Below are 20,527 nucleotides of genomic sequence, written 5' to 3' on the forward strand. Positions count from 1 at the left end.
TTAAGAGAATAGTATCATACGAGCACTTTGTTCAGGAGTTCAACACTTTGGGAAATCAAAATAAAACGGAGAAATTCCCAGTTCTAAAACAAATCATTGAAGAGGTATTGAACGTTCAAAATAACAATGAGTTTCATTCAATTTCAAAATTATATATATATATATACAGTGTGGTGCCATAAGTGTTTCACGTTATCATGACGTCAACCTTGCTTTAGTACTAAAATTCAATGTTACAAAAAATCCACTTACCTTACTATTGTTGATTACATACTTCTGATTTTTTTAATTTTTGGTGGCATGACCTTTAGCTTTAATTACAGCATTTAGTCTGTCTGGTAAGGTTTCGTATAAACCCTGTATATACACTGGGGTGAGGGACGTCCAGATCTGCAGCACACAGTCAACAAGTTCTTGTCTTGTTTTGATGTTATCTTGCTCCCTTGAAAGTTTAATTTTAATTGATCTCCATACATTTTGTATGAGATTTAGGTCTGGTGATTGAGATGGCCACTCTAAACAAGGGATATTATTTTGTTGTTTCCATTCTACAGCCCTAGCTGACATGTGGGCAGGACAGTTATCGTCTTGAAATATCCAGGGGTTGTTACTAAAATGTTTGGCTACAACTTGCCACAAATTATTATCTAGAAGGGTGATGTACTTATCTGTGTTTAAATTTCCATCTATTGCTGTAAGTAAGCCCACTCCTGAATAGCAGATACAGCCCCAAAACGAAACAGATAGGCGGACTCCACCATTACGGACCGAACGTATTCCGAGGCACTCCGGTCTCCATTTTTCATCGGCCTTTCTCCATACATAAACTTTTCTGTCCGTTCCCAACATGACTTGAGTTTCATCAGAAAATATTACTTGTTTCCAGTTTTGATCCACGGACCACTGTTTGTGATCTCGACACCATTCAACACGCTTTTGTCTGTTCACATTCGAGATGGTAAGAGTCCTGGCAACTTTCCGACGATTATAATTCAAAAAATGCTATCTGCGCTGAACTGATCGCTTTGACAGTGGATTTGGTATAGATCTATTAAATTCTGATGTTAAATCACTCAAACTTTTCCTACGATCTTTCAAAACCAACCTGTTCAAGACGCGATCTGACTGATCAGTCGTGTACTTTGGTCGTCCGCTTCGGGGGTTATTCGTGACACTTTGCCGCACAGAAAATCTCTTCAAAAACTTTGAGATTGTGGAGCGGTCATATCCTGTAATTTTGGCAATTTCAGATTTGTTTCTGCCTTCGTCATTTAGACGCACGATCTGTTCTTTTAGAGCTGAAGACATTTCACGACGATTTGCAGCCATGTTTGTTTACGCCTGCTAGGATATCTAAAAATAGCCCCACGCGCAGCAGGGGAATCCCGAATGACGTACATAACTTCTATTTTCTTATATCCAAAAATAATTATAGAACGATGTATAATATTATAGAAAACAGAGACTAAGGTTGAAAGATAGTTTTAATTTTTCTTCAGTAATGTGTAACCGTGAAACACTTATGGCACCACACTGTATATATATATATATATATATATATATATATATATATATATATATATATATATATATATATATATATATATATATATATATATATATATATATCTCTCTCTCTCTCTCTCTCTCTCTATATATATATATATATATATATATATATATATATATATATAAAGAGGAAGATATATATATATATATATATATATATATATATATATATATATATATATATATATATATATATATATATATATATATATATATATATATATATATATATATATATATATATATATATATATATATATATATATATATATATATATATATATATATATATATATATATATATATATATATATATATATATATATATATATATATATATATATATATATATATATATATATATATATATATATATATATATATATATATATATATATATATATATATATATATATATATATATATATATATATATATATATATATATATATATGCCTATATATATATATATAGAAATGAAGGTTTTCTTTCGTTTCAGTAAATTTCGTTTCATGTCGTTAAGTTTCATTTCGTTTTGGTAGAAATCGTTTAGTTTCAACTCGTTTCGTTTCTTTTTTGTAAAAAGCTTAATTTAGACACTTGATAGAGCTGCTAGGTAATAGGTGTCTCTATTTTATGTATTTCAATCTATAGTATTATAAATTTTTGTCTTTAACACAGAGAGAAAATCATATTTGTAACATAATTTTAACATGACAATTTTTTTTTATCTTTTATGAAGATATCTTCACATTTTTTTTACATTATTAATTGATTTAAGAAATGAATGTATTTATTTCTTTTCCGATGACCGATGTATAAAAGAAAATCATTGAACGGAAAACTTCATCAATGCGCGTACATGTAGTAGCGTATTGATGAAAAGGTTTTCCGTCCAATTTTTTTCTTTGATGCATCGATCATCGGAAAAGAAATATTACGTTTATTTCATATTACTTTAACACAGTAAACATACGTGTTGTGTTATTCCAATAGGTATATTTTCCCAAGTAAGTTTTCTAAGTTCGTAAGTGTAAAGAAATTAAGTAATATAAATGAGTAAAACTATATAGTTGTATGTTAACTTTAGGTTACGAGTGTATGTTGCATTAAGTTTGTTATTCCTATATTTGAACTCATATTATTATTATTATTATTATTATTATTATTATTATTATTATTATTATTTTCTCATTAGGCTGGAGTTTTGCAATTAATAAGGCATTTGCCGAAAATTCTTGATATGCAAAACATCTTTAAGAGAAGGTTAAATAGACAGAAAACTCGAGAGGAATTGAACACTTTGACCATTCGTAGTTGTCTACTGGAATTTGAAAAAGGTATTTAGACATAAAGTATGCTACATGTTGAAAGGTCATCATAATAAGTGTATTAGACTCGATGACTTATATTCTTCCTTTTTTATTTTTTGTTCTCAGATCATTTTTATGTGTAAACATTTTGTGATTGTCCACTGTAAGATAGTATACTGCATACATAAAAATGACTAATATATCTTTACGCAGTAAAGTTAAGAATTCCCACAGTTTTAAATGCGTTCAAATCAAAACACTGCATTACGAGGTTGGTTTTTTATTTTGTAAATCGTATAAATAAGTATGGCCAATTTATGTAAATATGTTTCTTATTTATATAAAAAAAAATATATGAATCACATGACGTTGCTGATAATGTGACGGTCATTTATAATTTTTGAAGTATTATACATTAGTCTCTTCGGCGCAAGTGCCGAACAAGTGTGTTAAAATTTATCCTTAAACTTTCATTTTTCTTTAATTATACCATGGATTAACTCCCTGTGTATATTTTATGAATTGTTTAGAATTTTAATTAAGATAATTTAATTAATGTACCTTTGTAGAACTCTACATGAAATGTTATTCCAAAATAATGGCAGGAAATGTATACTAGTTGGCATGAGAGTGAATATACTATGTTTACAATGCGAAATTTCTAATTTATTCGAATATTTCGAATAATCCGATCAAATATTCAAATATCAGTTATTGACAGTTTGACATGGACTCTAGTTAAAAGAATTTATATTTATAAAACAATACAAAATCAATAGATATTTTCAATTGGCAGTCAATTGCGTTTGTAAATTTACATAGGTACGTTAAAGAATATCTCTTTGTATTATGCGACCTTCCTTACAAATCACTGCAATTGTGAGCTGTAAAGATGGTTAGATTACTTATAAGCTTATAATTTTACACTTTATTTCATAAAGTATCAGATAGCTAGTGTAAAGTTAACGTTTTTTATTTTTTTTTTAATCCAATACATCATAATACCTAAGATATCTTGCTTCATAACCCTTGTTTAAATGTCAGTGTGTTCAAATACATACAAAAATATTCATACACATTTGCCCGTTTTTACCCGTGGAATTTATAATAAGTGTATTGAAGAGTCTGATGCAAGTGATTAATGAATGTTAATTTGAGATCTTTAAAGGTAATCTGTCATAGGACTTTCCCCTCTAACTGAATCTTGCTTGCAAAAAAAAAATATGTAACGATATTTAATGGAAAATACATTCATAATTGTCGATATAAGTTAAATTTTCTGTACAATATGTTGAACCAGAGTAATATAGAACAAAGATTATTTAGAGAACGAGACAGATTCTGTATCGTAGATACAAATTTGGGGGCGGGCGAGTGCGCAAGCACGATACAGAACCTGTTCTCTAGTTCTCTAAATGATTTGTGACACGATCAATAAAAAAAGCTCCGCCCACTATATAACTTTGCAGCATCCAAACTTCCGCCAGAGTTCTGTAGACGAGGCCCCGACGGGGAGTTCGCATCCGCAGTATATATATTTCCACGGAAAACGTAAAAGTCAGTCAGATTAGTTTTGACAATTTAACGGGGTAGACGAAATTGAGTGATAGTAAGTCTTAATGAATAAAGTGGAGGATTAACCGTAATTGTTGTGATCTATAAATGGAGATTGATTACACTATTTTCAGGGGTCTAACCTTAAAATCTTGGTTTGACTAGATTTACAAAATCAGGATTTACAGAAAATTCTTCGTTGGACTTTGATATCACAGATTTTTTATTTTCTTGCGAGATTGCGACATTAAAAACGAAGTGAAAGAGATCGACGTGTGGCTGTCGTAAAGCCTAAGTCACACTGTCACGGCAATAGACACGCAATGCAACGGTTCACCCCGATTTTATAAAACATAAGAAATCGTGATGCTAATACGACTTCTTGGCGCGAAAAATAAAAAAAGGTTGTTTCAAGATTATTGAACAGTTCAATCAGGTTTGGACACGGTTACATAAAGGAACATGCTATTCATGCCACGGACACTGTAACGGGCAACCACGGTATCCCGTAGTGATACCTTATAATGCGACGGCCTCACTAGTGATTGTTAAGCTACGGTTACGGCCAATCAAGTTAATGCTACAACGCCCTACGGCTCTTGTACGAGAATGCCTCGAATGAAGAAGATTTTTCAAGACGTGTTACGTCTAAACAAGTAAAAGACATTTGGAAAAATGTAATCGTCATTAAGTTCTCTGTACATGGACGCCAGCAATAACATTGTTCAAAAATACCGATATAAAGAATCATTGAGAAATCAAATGTTACTGTTTCATTTATTATTTTAAAATACAAGTGGCTCGTTCTTATCTTTTTAATCCTTATTGAACTTGACTTACGAGTATTTTCAGATAACTGTTATGTATGAGAAATACATGCAGATGTGTTTAAAGCCATGGTTATTTATTCAATATTTCTAGATCTATTCTTTATTAATATTACAGTATATTCACTTTTACAATAAAAATCAACGTGCTTTCATTCAATATTTTTTTTATGATTTATTCAAATTTCATTACGTTGTCAAGACACTCTTCCTGTAAGTGAGTTTGATAGCTAAAGTCCTGATATATACTCGGTTTAGATTTAATGGCGGCCAATAGGAAGGGTGTTACTACTTCTAAGTATCATTTGCCTAAGCCAAAATTTGGTAATCGCTCAAGAATCTAGAAATGATGTTAGGAATGAAAGATATATAGATGATGAACAGTTTTCAATCTCAAAAGTCCATTCAAACATACAAAACCGGGAGAAAAGCAAACACGGACCACTAAAACATCAGATGTGGGATCAGGTACCATGGTCGAGGAACAGCGACCGGTCACATCCGCCGTGTGCTACTTGATTTGATCGGGAAATAACGGAAAAGGCAATAAGGTCATCTGAAAGTACAAAGTGAGACCTTTTTGTTTTCATTAATCAGCTGGAATTGAACGTGTTGCTGGTAATCCTTCCCAATACTTTCATAGAAACTGCTTCATGTTTGTCATCAATCAAAGCGCAACGAAACAATGCATATGGTTTGAAAGCCATCAGTAAGGTTACACCAGTTTTAACTCATACCCAAACTGTTCTCTACTTTCTTTTCCTTTTTCCGTCTTACCTGGTATAAAAAAGGGTCACAACAATGTAGTTCTGTGCTTTCTGTCTGTTCAACTATGGGTGCAGATTTAGAAGCCGAATCCTGTGCTCATGGTCATGTGTACAGCTATGGACAACAGATAACAATGACAAGCAAAAATTGTGACAAAAATATTTAATAAAAAATTGAAAGATCATTAGCTATCGTATCAAACCGTAAAATTGCCGTTAAAACACTGGTATGACGTCAAAACCCTTACTGCTGCCGTAATTTCAACGAACGAAAAAGCGGTTCGCCGCTATTATTTGCGAGTTTCTGTATTGTTTCCTTGTCGCTTTCCTACTACATCCGAGACAAAATTTACGGTTAGATACGGATTATCTTGTATAATCGTATATTTTCCCTACTGCAGTCGTCGAAGTCCTTGGGTAAGCGTAGACTTACGTATCACGGATACATCACGAAAGTATATACGGTGGTCCCACGGTAATGGTAGGCACACAGTACGGGGTAACTACGATATACAAGAAATGAAGTTGCGACGCGGTTTTCCACGACTGTTTTGAACAGTTCAAAACAGTCGTAGCAATTTACGGATCGTTCAGGTGTAATCCGAGTTAACAGGGCTCACCACGGAAATAATAACGAACTGACTGCGGATGTCTAAGAATTTTCACGGATCCCTAAAACGTAGCTTACCGTGATCTAAAATTTTGACAGTGTGACTGGGGCTTAAGCGAGAAGCATTTTTAAAAATAAAAACGCGAAAAATGGACTTGAATGATTTTGCACGTTGAGAGTATGTTTTCCGCTATTGCGAATTTTCTTTTCGTTTGGATCAAAATTACTAGTAGATTATGTTTTCCGTTACTGTGAATTTTCGTTTTCCTTTGGATCTACATTACGTATAGATTCTGTGTGGAATAAGTGTTTATTGACATTTTACATTTTCAGGATTAATACCGGGTATTTCTCTAAAATTTATAATAGGAAAACATCATCATTTTACTATTTGTAGGCGCATTTGCTAAGTTGAATCACATTTATTTTTAGACCGTGCTGTATTTTAGATACGGAATAGTTGGCAAATAAAGTACGGTATACTGTGCGAATACAGAACGGAAAGTAGCTCCGCCCACCAAAGTGCCGTTCTGTATTGCTAATACAGAACAGTAAACTTTAAAGAAAAACACCGCTTTCGTGTCACAACTGTTCTTAAGCGCATGACGAATTCCAAAGGATGCAACGAGTTTATTTCAATGATAATACTTTAATAATGATTGTACTAATAAGCTCCGTCGAAGCAATTTATGTAAAACTACGTGTATAAATGACCGTCACTTGATCAATGATGACATGCGATTTGGTTACAGATATATTTTATATAGCTTTAGTTAACTCTTTACAAAAATTGGCCGTACTTAAGTGCATAACATACAAATAGAAATCAAAATTGACCGTGCAATGCAGTGTTATTTCTAAATGTATATAAAGCTTCGGGAAGCCTTTACGAGGCAGTTGCCAGAGGAATGAAAGAACAAACAGTAAAAGATTGAAGTACACCTGATGGAGTCAACACACGCAGAATTTTGTGTTTATTCAATTGAAACTGATCAGTTTTAACTATGTGTTGATGTACGTCTAGTAATAACCTAAGGACAATATGATCTGAGCTTGAAACAGCTGTTATTTCAGGAATAGTTAATGATTTTTTTGGTTTAACATTTGACTTATAGATCCTGCAATCGATATCATTAATGAAGGAATTTCTGCATTCGTGGAAGCATGGCAATCCATTTGGTCTTTTCTGACATTTGAGAAAGATATTCACAAAAAGGAAATAGATATTGAGAAAGATAAAATAAGTCTCTTGGTTTGCGGGGAGGAAGAATTTGGCTTTTCCGTAATTGGCATAATTTTGAGATTTCTGAGTGGGCGACAGAATGTATTCCTTCAAAAGTGCAGAAAATGGTAAATACTCTTTTATCACTTAGGCATTCTTTTAACAGGAAATGCATTCATCTTTTAATAAAAATTAAGAATTTAATACATTACTTTAATAAAAATATCAGTAATAGCCAATACTTTTAACAAAATGTTATTGTTAATTAATTGGAAACCACACGATGTTAATGATAGCTCATTATTTCATCATTATTGTTATTAATATTAAGGATAAGAAACACACTTAATCAGCTTAAAGGAATCAATGTGCAAAGAAGAAGGTATGGTTTTAGCTTAATTGCGCTCTAAAAATGTAATGACATCAAAAAGATATGAAACCGGCTTAGATATCAGTTAAATAAATGACTTTGATAAATCAGGAGAGCATAAGGCATGAAGGTTTAACATTCTGCAAATATGATGTCATTAATGTGAAGCACTTCTCTAATTTCAACAGAAAAGAACTCGAAATTGCACATTTCAAGGGTGATTTTCCTTTCGAAAACATTGTCCACAGCCTTCGCCCACTTTAATTTTTTGATATTTTGTGCAAAATTCAATAGCAAATCACATATCTCAAGATCTTGGTGGGCGATTCCTGTGGACAATGTTACATGTGGACAATATTACATGTATCTGAAAGAAAATTCCATTAAAAATTGGTGTCTTCTGCAACTTTTAAAGAAAATACGGGAAAATGCACATGTTTACGACGTCATAATTAGCATTTAAAAAAACACATGTGAGAAAAATGACTCGTGTGCTTTTTTCTGCATTGAATTTCAATTATTTAAAAAGCGTGAGTTTTCAACTTTTACACCAGTTTCAAGCAAGGAAAAGGGGAAAATTTGCACGGAAACCATACCTATTTCTTAGTCTTTATGTTTTTCACTATAGTGAATAAAATGTCAAATTTTTCACAATTATCTATAGTTATATTTAATTAACAGGGGGAGGGGGTTGAGGCTATAAATAAGATACTACAATGTTATAGAACATGAATAACACGCAGCGTTTTTTTTTCAGCATATTTCAGCATTTTAAATGTATTCCGAATTGACCCTTTGTTATCACTTACATAGAGTTGTATTCTAAACAGTTTTTACAGCATAAGTGGTAACGAGGTGTCATGTTATGTGAGGATGGTTTGTTTGCTTTCCCTAGATTAATATTAAGGCTTGCTAAAGATTTAAAGTTCATGGGTGAACTTAGCGTGCAGAAAGCCCACTAGATTCAGATATAAAAGAAAATTATATGTGAATTTAGTATTTAGAGTAAAGTTCTCGTCATTGATTTTTATTAAATCATGAGAAACAAAAAGTTTTTAGGAAAATTTTTCGTTAAAATTTATTCTTTTATATACAAAAAAATAATAATGTGGTATCCTTTGGGTTAGAACCCTGGCAATAAAAATCCTGAATTGCATTCTCTTTTGAGAATGCTTACATTCACCATGAGCCATGTAGCATAGTGAATAGCGAGTTGGTCTCAAAGCAGTGTTATACTTTTTCTTGCTAGGGCTTCGAATCCCTCAAATACCATTTATTAAAGAAAAGAAAAAAATTAAAATGTTTTGTTTCTCTCAGAGAAGGTTTTTTTACTACTAATTTCTTAAATTTCAATGATAAGAAGTTAATTATTTGAATACTGAATTGACAACTTGGTATTAATATCTGACGTAACAGGCATTCTGTCCGAGCTTTCCCACATCCCCTTCGAAGTTCGATGATTTCATTGTAATAATGAATAAGCACTTTTTAAATTAAATAGAATGAATTTGCACATTTTTTTCTTATTTTCCTATTTTGTCTGAAAAATATCATATAAAAACGACATTTATTTTTAGGCTTTATTTGTCTCCTGATGTAACATTGGATAAAATAAATCAATCCAGTGTGATATGCTACGATAAGGATACCGTGATGCTTCCAATTTTACTTGCTAACTGCAACTACACTTACGCTGTTGATAAGGGACTTACAATGGAATTCGATTTTGAAGGCATACAAGATACCATAATAGATCAAATTCTGTTTGGAAAAGCAAATATTTTGCTTCAAGATGTACGTTTTTAAGCTTGCATATCAGTTTACTAAAAATTAGAGAACTTAATAAATTACCTTTTGCGTGAATTTCATACAATTTAGTAAACGCTGGATTAAATTATGTCACATTTAAACATATACGTGTATATGATCCGTTTTTGTTTGATATTTTAGTGGCCATACATAGTTTACAGGGCAGATGCATCATATTCTACAAAATTTTCATCCTTGCATGCAAAGATTCCTCAGGTTTGGTTGTAATTTATTTTCATAAATTAAAACAGTTCCTTATTTTAATTCTAATTAATGTTCTAAATATGTCCTCGTGTCTTCTATTTATACAGGAACCTATTCCAATAAAAGTACAAGCTCAGATAATTCGCGATTTTCCGGATTTACCAGATATTTACGACGCAATTGATAGGCTGGAAATAATTGTTGACTTTTTGCTTGCTGTAAATGAGGACAAGGAGAAAGATCTCTTACAGTTTATGGAGAAGTCAATAAAGATGAAAACCTTTTCTAGCGCAACGGTAACTGCTTTTAATGTTGATAACATTACAGCAATAACTTCGTGACAAAAACGAGTAATTTTGTAAAAATTGTATTATTTTCCTTACAGATCAAAATTTGATCTATACATTTATCTTCTTTACGTTCAGTCTATTTTTTCAATTCTATTTCACGTATTCTTGGTTTGAAAATATCAAGTACTAGTTATCTTGAAAACTTTTGAAACTAAATTTTGAATGGGTACCGTATTACGATTACCCTCTGGATAGTACATTAGATTTGTATTTTACATTTGATCAGAAAATATCCTTCATTTTCTAATTGTGCATATACCATATCTAAATTTCACTGTATTATAGTTTATATAATATCAACAGAGTTTATAATTATATTGTAGGTTTTTAAAACAAAACAAAGATAGAAATGTTCATATTAAGATTTTTTTCTTCCTCCATTTTCAATATCCTTTTTAAACCGGACGTAGTTTTACCATTTATTTATGTCATATATTAATTTAGATGGAAATAGTAAACGTACCGCAAGGTTTGTTTGGGAGTGTAATATAAATATTACATACAATCAAAAGATTTTTTTCAGTAAACACAGTCAAAATTAAAGAACCCAAATTTTAAATTAATTGATAATTCATTGATGGCGTCTGTAACATAGTGGAGAAAAATGTCCGAGGCATATTGCTGATCTTTACGATAATCGAAGTAGAATATGACAATTGAGTCATTTAGGTTTTTTTGACATTGAAAAGAATCCAACAAATTATATTTTAACAAACACCAAATATTGTACAATGTAAATTAAATGACTTCATCGAGATCTTATCTAATTATTATGCTGTGTGTGAAGGCAGCAATTGAATCTAATTACTGCATATACAATACTTGAAACACCAAAATAAAACCCCAAAATTAATTTCAAAACGCAGCGTAAAGACCCTTGCAACATATAAAGATTTCATCGATGCTTTCATAAGCAAATGTAAAAAAATAAACATAGCAATTTACAATGAGAAAAAACAATTGTTAATTGATTTAAAGTATAAAACCATACGAGAATTAAATAGTTTTTTCATATAAAGACAAAAAATATGACAGTGTCATTATATTATAATTTGTTTTCATAGAATGTATAAATCTCTCACCAAAGTGTTGTCCGCTCCAACACACCTGTTATTGTCTAAATAACAAGAATCTTGTAAAACAACAGAAAATTACATATTCTTGCCAAGTTGCTGTTATAATAAGAATGAAACTTGAAATAGTAAACGAAAGAACTCTTTTTTCAAAAGCTTGATATAAATATTAAAATGACTTCAATATTTGTAAGTATTTTGTTTTGATTTTTCACACTCTATTTCATATTGAATCAACAAGGATAGAAAATATTTCGATCAGAGAGCTTAAAGAGCGTTATTTCGTTATTTTATAAAAACAATCAACCTTAAAATTCTTCTTTTGCACTGAGACCGCGAATTATATTTTAGATGCTAACAGAGGGTAAGTTAAGCTTGCGGAGTATGCTATCTGGTGAAAAATTGTCAATGTATATATATTAGCTGTTCCTAATATATATTCAAATAAAAAAAATATATATTGCAAGAGTATTGCAAGAGTATTTTACATGCAGTAACTAAAACGAAAGAATTTTGACACGGTAAATTTATATAGTACTGTGGAATCACAAATTTTCGTGGGGGGGGGTTAATTTTCGTTGTTTTCGTGGTATGACAAGACCCACGAATTCATGTCCACAACGAAATGTAAAATTTCACACACATAAGTACTCATTAATTCTTGATCCACGAAATCAAATCCCCACGAACCAAGAAATTTTCCTCAAACCACGAAAATTTGACCCCACGAAAATATGTGATTTTACAGTATATATTTGATCAAATTGTTTTTTTTCCTATGGAAGACCTAAAACAAAACAGAAAACAAATCGTAAAATAGAAACAATACGACACTCACATGATAACACCAGAGGTAGCTAAGAAGATTAAACTGAATTCCCTGTCACCTTATCAAACATTATTTATTGCACGGGAATTTACATTTAACTTTTTTCAGAAGAAAGATATGGAAATAACGAACAGTATTCAATCTCAACGTCCATTAAACAAATATACAAAATAAGAGCAGAGCAAACACGGACCTCCGAAACATCAGAGGTGGGATCAGGTGCCATGGAGGAGTGAGCATCCCCTGCCGACCGGTCACACAGAAATAAAGCATAATTTCTCAAAATGATATCATTTGTTTTGAATTTCTAGGTCACCTTAGTAAACTCAGGTGACCTATTGCTATCCGTTTTCGACCGTCGTCGTGCATTAACATTTGAGCATTTATAGCTTCTTCACTTAAACAACTGAACCAATTTCAATTTGGCATATAGTATCTAGCATTTATGGATGAAGGGAACAAAAATTGTGAATTTCATGGTCCCTGCCCCCAGAAGCCTGGGGGGGAGAATGCAAAAACCACTAAAATGAGTGCACTCTTTTAAAATCATCATTACTCCTGGACTTCAAGCTGTCAAACTGTTGATTGTAATCAGCATCAGCATTATGTGAAATTCATGGCCCCAGGGTCAGGGGTTTTAATGCTAGGATTGCGCTCTTTTGGTCATATAGTGAAAATGCATTATTTCTTTTCTGCTCATGGGCATTGAATAAATTAACCAAGTGATGGTTGAGTTGAAAATGACTGTCTCTTCCAAAATTGCGAATTTCATGGCAGGGGTTCTAGGGAGGGGCTTCGTAGATTATATGGTAAAAAATGAATTATCATTTGAAATCTTCTTCTCTGCTCCTACCGTTCACGGTAGCTCAGTCGGTAGAGCGCTCGCTCCATGATCGGAAGGTCGTGGGTTCGTATCTCAGCTGTGACTAACCTAGTCGATAAAATGGGTAGCAACTGATCCTTTGCCATGCGCTTGGCACTTTTAAGTGAAAGTTGCGGGTCTTTCAGATGAGACCTTAAAAATCAAGGCCCCGTGTTAGCCATAAAGAAACCTCACTGCTCAATGGCCCTGAGTACCGAGTAAAGGTCAAATTTTGAAGCCCTTCACCGGCATACGGTGACGTCTCCGTATGAGTGAAAAATTTTCTAGAGGGACGTTAAACAATATACAATCAATCAATCCTCTCTGCTCCTCAGTATTAAATTAACTTACCCTGAACATATGTTGAATAAGGCTGCCTCTTCCAAAATTGTGAATTTCATGGCCAATGGGTTGGGGTTCTGGTGTTAGGGTGGGGCTTTATTGATTATGTAGGGAAAATACATAAATTCTTAAAAAAATCTTCTTTTCTGCACCTGGGTATTTAAGCAATGAATTATGTACATAGTTATGAGGAGGAAGGATGCCTCTTTGAGATTTGTGAATTTCAGGGCTTCTAGGTTAGGGTTTCTTGTGTTAGGAAGGGATCTAATGTTTATTTAGTGCAAAATGCATAAACTTCTTTGAAAATCTTTTCCTTTGTTCCTGGGTATTCCTGCCTGGCTGTTCCTGCCAATAATCTTACATGTAGTACATACTGTATATATTTTTGTCATCGATAGCTGTTTCCTCAAAAAATGGGTAATTTCCTGGCCCCTGAGACAGAGGTACTTAGGGGGATTTACATAGTCTGAGAGTAATGTAATGCTTTGAAATTACTACTACATGTATGGTATTAATCAACATGATAAACTTTATAAGATTTCTAAAATTCTTAAAGATGTTGCCCTAGAGTCAGTGGTTCCTGTGTGATGGGGTGCACATCTGATAAAGTGGAAATGTATTTTCACTTTGTTACTCTGATCTACATCTGGGTATTAAGTAATCAAAGTAAAGATGATGATTCAGTGTATAATTATGATAAGCAATGGTACATCTTTCAAACTTGTGATTTTCATGGCCTCTGGTTTTAAACATGAATCACATTCAGTTGTTGGAAAGTTGATGCATGATACTCAAGTGACCTATAAGGCCCATGGGCCTCTTGTCTTTTGAATATAAAAAAAACTTGAATAAATGTGCAGGCAAAATTTTCAATTCAAAACAAAACTGTCCTTTAACTATGACGTTTTTCATCATATTATTAGTTTTTAATTTTCAACTGCAATTCAGACCGTCCATCTATAAGATTATAATACTGTTTCAATTGACTTAATTTTGTGACAAATCACCGATTATTTAATTTGAATGTCTAATAATTCAAATATTTCAGGTTTTGCAGTTTTGCAAATTGAAGCATGTCAAGGCATTGTGGTCCCTCCTCATTCTGGATAAATCTAAACGGATGCATTCAAGTGGAAAGGTACCAGATGATCATATTTCTTGTTTTAAATACAAATTTAAAAAAATTCAAAAATATTTAGAAGGAATTCTTCATTAAGTGTAAATTAATTTTAAACACCGATGCAATAAAAAGTAAATGTAATGTTTGTAAATTGTATCGTAGCATTGACAATGAAAAGATAAATACCCAGGTACATGGTGACGATCATATTTTGTACGTGCAATTGCGATTAATTGTCATGAAATTATGAGCCCTTAATGTAGTTGATGTTATGTGATACATGTATATCCAGATTTCAATTCATAATTCGTTTTTACGTCACCTAAGTCACTCGTGTGACCTATAAACATTCATTTTTGTCTGTCATCGCAAGTCGTGCTTTGTTGGTTAACATTTGAACTTTTTCAACTTCTTTTGAACAAATTATCCAATTTCAAGCACTCTTTAAATTAAGCATTTGCAAATGGAGGGGGAAATGTGAAATGGAGGGTCTCTGTCCACTTAGGTTAAGAGAATTAGAACTAAAACCAACTCAATCAATGCACTCTAAAAATACCTTATGATTTGTTTCTTAAAGGTGCATAAACACGGATTTGAAGTTAATATTATAATAGCTGATATAACATTTATCATACTTTCTCGTGAACTGGTTTAATAAAAAGAATATTTTTCTACCAAAAATGTTAAATTGATGACATAATGGTCAGGAGTTCTGCTACTAGGGTAATGCTTTAGAGAAAATTAAGGGAATGTGCATTTTGTCTTTGAAAAGCTTTTCTTTTTGTTTTACAAACCAACAAGGTACATAGTTATGATGAACAAGGATGTCTCCACCAAACTTTTATGTCCTGAGGTTATCATATTTGGATGGAGTATTCATTATTAAGGTTTCATCAAAGGTCAACATGTCCAAAAATTTATTTTTACAATTGCCCCAAAACTATGTAATGTAAAAAGTTAAAACTTTTACAGTATATAAATTATTTACTGATTAACAGATAGAAAGTACCACTTGATAAAAAAAATACTTGGAATAATATTAATTGAGAAAAATTCTTCTTAGAAATGCATATATTTTCAAAAAAATGCACCTTATTAATTCCATGCTTTTAGTGAAAACCATCATTGCAGAAACAAAAGATGTTTATCAATGAAGGGCAAGTTCGACTTGGATAGCCTCTGGAAAGTTGTTTTCCCTGTTTATTTAGTCCAAATGTTAAGACTTGAAAGTGAAAGTACACTGCAAATGGCGGATACTATAGGGGTCTTGTCTTTATACATGGCATGCTTTCAATAACAGCCTTTCAGAGACCTTTCACGTCCAACTTGCCCTTCGATGATAAATTAAACATATATTATTTCTACAATGTTGGTTTTCATAAAAAGGACAGAATTAAGCAGGTGCATTTTTTTAAAATATGCACATTTTCTGATACAATTTTTCACAAAAAAATATCTTTTTAATACTTTCTATCTATTAATCAGTGATTTATTTACAAAATGTTCACGTTTTGACTTCATACCACACATACTTTTGGAGCAATTGTAAAAGATAATTTTTTAGACATGTTGACCTTTGACGAAACCTTAAGTGAAATTGTACTATGATTTTGAAAATCTTATTTTAACTTTCTCTTCCATAGTGATGATGTGCGAGAGTTCTTAATCAAAAATTGAATTTCAAGGGTTTCTTGAAAAAACGGCAGCGCTTTATTAATTATATAGGGAAATGTATGAATACCTAGAAAAAAATTAGTTTGCTCCTAAATAATATTTAAACTAAATTAAACTAACTAAATGCATGCATAAAATTATTTTAAGAAGGATGCTTCTTCCAAAACAATAATTTCACAGACATAGGATCTGGGGTTCTGGTGAAAAATGGGTGTATTGATGAGAATTATTATGTATTATAGAGAACAATACCGTAAAAGTGGATATATTAGCGAGTCGCAAATTTAGCCTTTGATCATTTACATTTGATAGTCTATTTTCAGTGAAAATTTTAGCAGACTTTAAATGCTTACTAAAGAAGCCATTACAATAAAATTAATTTTTGGCAAAAATTAATTTTAGCGATCTTAGCATCCTCGCTTATAATGATAAAATCCAATCCCTGAATTCTGCTTACGGTATAATGTCTTTGAACGTAATTCTTTTCTATTCTCGGTTGAACGTTTTTAAACGTAATTGAATTGCCATGGGGTCGAATCCTGACCTGAGCCTTAAAAGTATTTGGCAACTTTATCTAAGCCACGTTCTTGGTTCTTTGAAGTGACTTGTGAGGTCCCTAAGACTTTAAAACCGCAGCAGATTTTGGCACGATGAAGACCACTTACATGTTCTTGTATTCATGGTTTCGTATCTAACTTTGACGCCCTTTGCCGATATATAATGATGTCTCTATATACGTAAAAAAAATCCCGAATTGGACGTAATACAACATGCAATCAATGTTTTATAATTTTAAAATATTTTCTGCCCATAAATACAATTTAAAACCAAGTAAGCGCATAGTAATGAAAATCAGGAATGCATCTTATGAAATTCTTAAGAACAGTTCTGGAATCTTAAGAAAGTTGGGCGCTTTTGGTTATGTAGTAAAAAGCATATGTCTTTGAACATATTCTTTCTGTTCCTGATTAAAAACAAATGACTAAGTGACTGCATAGGTATGTTTAGCAAGGGTGTTTCTTCTAGAAGGTAGAATTCCAAGGCTTATGAACTTTAAAAATAGGAAGCAACTTTTCCTACGCCAAATCAGATGTTTGGGTGTAATAGAAGGGCTCTATCGATGATATACCGTATAGCCGGTTATTTTGGCGGGGATATAATTTTGGCCTATTTTGGCGATTTCTAAAAATTCACCAAAATAAAAACCGCATTTTTGAATTGTTACGGCAAATCAACGGTAAATAAGTCAACGAATAGTTATAAATAAAGATATATTTATCCATACTGACATTATTTTGATTAAACAAAAATATTTAGTACTATAAGTTTATCTTTTTTAATTTGGATTTCATCACTGCCAAAACTTTTACTCCAATCGACACTCAAGTCTAATGCTTGCTAAACAATGGGTACAAATCATCCGTCATTTAAACGGCACACTCATGACCAATGAAGTTCTTTCAACAATTAAGATAAGGGAAGATAAATAGAAGACAAAACATTTAATTTATCTTTCACATTTTCCATTTAACACACAGAGAATCTCTAAAAGAGTATTCCATACGCACAACTTTTTTTAAAAAAATCATCCAGTGTGAAAGGGAATATTATAAATTAAATGGTTTTTTTTTCAAATAATGGTAAATACGTCCTTTGTAATTTTGTAATTTACTATTATCATTTCAGGATGCTTTCGATGGCTTGAGAGATGGTTTGAAGATAAAAATTGAAGATAGTTCCAGAAAAAAATTTCAGCAATTTTTGAGAAAAATATCCAAAGAAAAGTTGAACTTTTTGCTGCAGCACATAATGGATTTTATTCTGTTTTTTCTAAACAAAGAGGATATGGATGAGATGCAATACAGGTATCTCATTTATTGTTAAATTCAACAAAAACAATTTTTATTCATCTATATAATTGGGTTGTTTACTTAATTTTGGTATAATGCATCACAAATAGTTAATAAATTTCTCATGAAAAAAAACTAGAATCAGTCTTTTTAAATGCAAAACTTTTTCTGGTTAAAGCACAACTTAAAAGACATCTGTTATGGTCCCTGTTCTGGGGTGTCTCTCATTCGGGTGCTGAACTTTATAATAAGAAATCTGTCCAAAATGAGTGATTAACAAGTACGAGGGTCATTCAAAAAATACGTAGACAATATCCTCACTAACAAATGATTTTTACAAAATTTAAGATTTTTTTTACACTTTTTTATGTGCAGAGACATATATTTAAGCGATGTGCAGAGTTTCATTCCATTTCATTAAATGAGACTCATATCAGCCAGTTTTAAAATAACTATGTTTTATCGCAACGGAGCACGGTTAATCATATTGTAACATTAAAAACAACATCGAGAAAATTTTTCAAACTTACGCTCTTCTTATTCCATTTATACACGGCTATAAGTGTCTTCCTCTTTAATTTAAACGTATCCATAACACTTGACACCAAATTTGCTGTCAAGTAGTTGAGTACCTTTAGTTAGATTGTCTTTGTTTTCAATTTTTTACCCGTCCCGTGTTACTATGCTTTTAAAAGTCCCGCGCGCAACAGTAGAGCACACATCACGTTTCATGACGTTACTAACTTTTTTGACGAGATTTTGAGCAATAAACTGTTTCTGTGAAGATCGTCCATCGTCCAAATCAAAGTCTCCATTACTCAACGATTGTATTTTCCATTAAAAAATGCAGGGCTCATTTTATGTATATTTCATGGTTTCTTCCGCATTTTCAGAATTTGTTTTAAAGATTTCTCGAACGCAAAACACATTTCTATTGCTTCTCGCTGCTCCATAGCGTCCTTCGCCGTCATGTTTTTTTTTTTTTTGCTGATTTTAATCAAGTCTTTCTGCCTTTAGAAATTGAAATCTTTTAAACTTATAAGGGTGTTTCATTTCCTTTTAACTTATGAAGTAATAAAACAAAACTAAGTTTAAGTATTTAAATTATATTTCCTTAAAATTGCCATTTATAAGATAAATGGCTATGAACATTTAAAGTGTATAATCATTAAATAACTCAATTTTGACCCTGCTTCGTGACCCCATTTTTGCTGTCTAAAATCTTCAATAATTGTGATAAACATAAAAATATACTCTAATTTTTTAACTCAAAATATTAGAATCTGTTGTTAAAATATGTGTACCAAGTTTGGTTGTAATATGACATTAATAAAAAAAAAGTTATTAAAAAAGTCTTCGAACTTTTTGAATGACCCTCGTACATGTCGTATTGATACTTATATTACACTTTATCAGATAATGTTGATATTGATAAATTAATTAAAATGAATTTTAAGGCAGTAAAATTGTAAAAGCATGGTGTTATTTTTATTGGGAAATCGAAGGGAATTTGAATATTTATAAAACGGGTTAGAGTAAACCATAATCATATCTTGCGAGGTTAATTGTAACCTGATAATTCAGCATAATATGTAGCTTCTAAATATTTCAGTTTGAAAGATGCGGTGATTCAATACATACAAGGAAATGAATATCAAGATTTACCAGAGGACATAAATGACGATCTCGAGGAGATGTCAGATGACATTATAATCAAACATGTGGTTGACGCATGGATAATCATCTTCGATGACCTTCAATCAAGAGAAAAATAAGTTTCTCTCTAGGGGCATCTTTCAACTATAGCAATGATATTCTTATAATATCAACCTTATTATATTTGCATATGCTGAAAATCAGAAACATATTATTTATTATCCACATAGGTTGTTTTTGTATAAAATAATAAGGTTAAGATATAGCATATTTTCTATGCATCAATCTTAATTGCGATATATTTTTTCAAACTATCTGTTGTTTTGTGAAAGATACATAATAAACCAATGGATGAATGTTCAATTGCCAAAAGAATTTAGAATTGAGGAATAGTGTTGTTTGTTTATAAAAGATTTCTATTTGTATTACTGTTGATTTGATATATTTCATGATTTCCTAATGGTTCTGTGTAAGATTACTTTATGAAAACTTCTATTCAAATATGATGGTCCAACGATTAAGAGCG

At 31.6% G+C, this 20,527-nt stretch overlaps 1 protein-coding gene and 1 long non-coding RNA gene across 2 annotated transcripts; both read left to right on the forward strand.

Annotated features, from left to right (window-relative positions):
- The first annotated feature begins 10 nt into the window (after positions 1–10).
- On the forward strand, positions 11–7,950 carry LOC134261743 (uncharacterized). The gene is made up of 3 exons (XR_009990880.1): positions 11–104; positions 2,768–2,909; positions 7,756–7,950. It is a non-coding gene; the product is annotated as an uncharacterized LOC134261743 (long non-coding RNA).
- A 1,864-nt stretch (positions 7,951–9,814) lies between these two features.
- On the forward strand, positions 9,815–20,200 carry LOC134261744 (E3 ubiquitin-protein ligase RNF213-like). The gene is made up of 6 exons (XM_062744146.1): positions 9,815–10,026; positions 10,183–10,257; positions 10,353–10,541; positions 14,750–14,839; positions 18,182–18,360; positions 19,958–20,200. Exons 1-6 carry the CDS (start codon positions 9,886–9,888, stop codon positions 20,118–20,120), a joined length of 837 nt encoding a protein of 278 aa, XP_062600130.1. The 5' UTR covers positions 9,815–9,885; the 3' UTR covers positions 20,121–20,200.
- The last annotated feature ends 327 nt before the right edge of the window (positions 20,201–20,527 follow it).

The sequence above is a fragment of the Saccostrea cucullata genome, unplaced genomic scaffold, assembly GCF_032062105.1.
Source record: "Saccostrea cucullata isolate Sc308-1 unplaced genomic scaffold, CSIRO_AGI_Scuc_v1 ctg399, whole genome shotgun sequence".
Classification (NCBI taxonomy): domain Eukaryota; kingdom Metazoa; phylum Mollusca; class Bivalvia; order Ostreida; family Ostreidae; genus Saccostrea; species Saccostrea cuccullata.

Excerpts from the sequence above, each read along its gene's own strand:
- LOC134261744 (XM_062744146.1), top strand. The coding sequence starts at position 9,886 with ATGCTTCCAATTTTACTTGCTAACTGCAACTACACTTACGCTGTTGAT. Across the intron at positions 10,542-14,749 it reads AAACCTTTTCTAGCGCAACG|GTTTTGCAGTTTTGCAAATT; the intron begins GTAACTGCTTTT and ends CAAATATTTCAG. Across the intron at positions 18,361-19,957 it reads ATGGATGAGATGCAATACAG|TTTGAAAGATGCGGTGATTC; the intron begins GTATCTCATTTA and ends TAAATATTTCAG.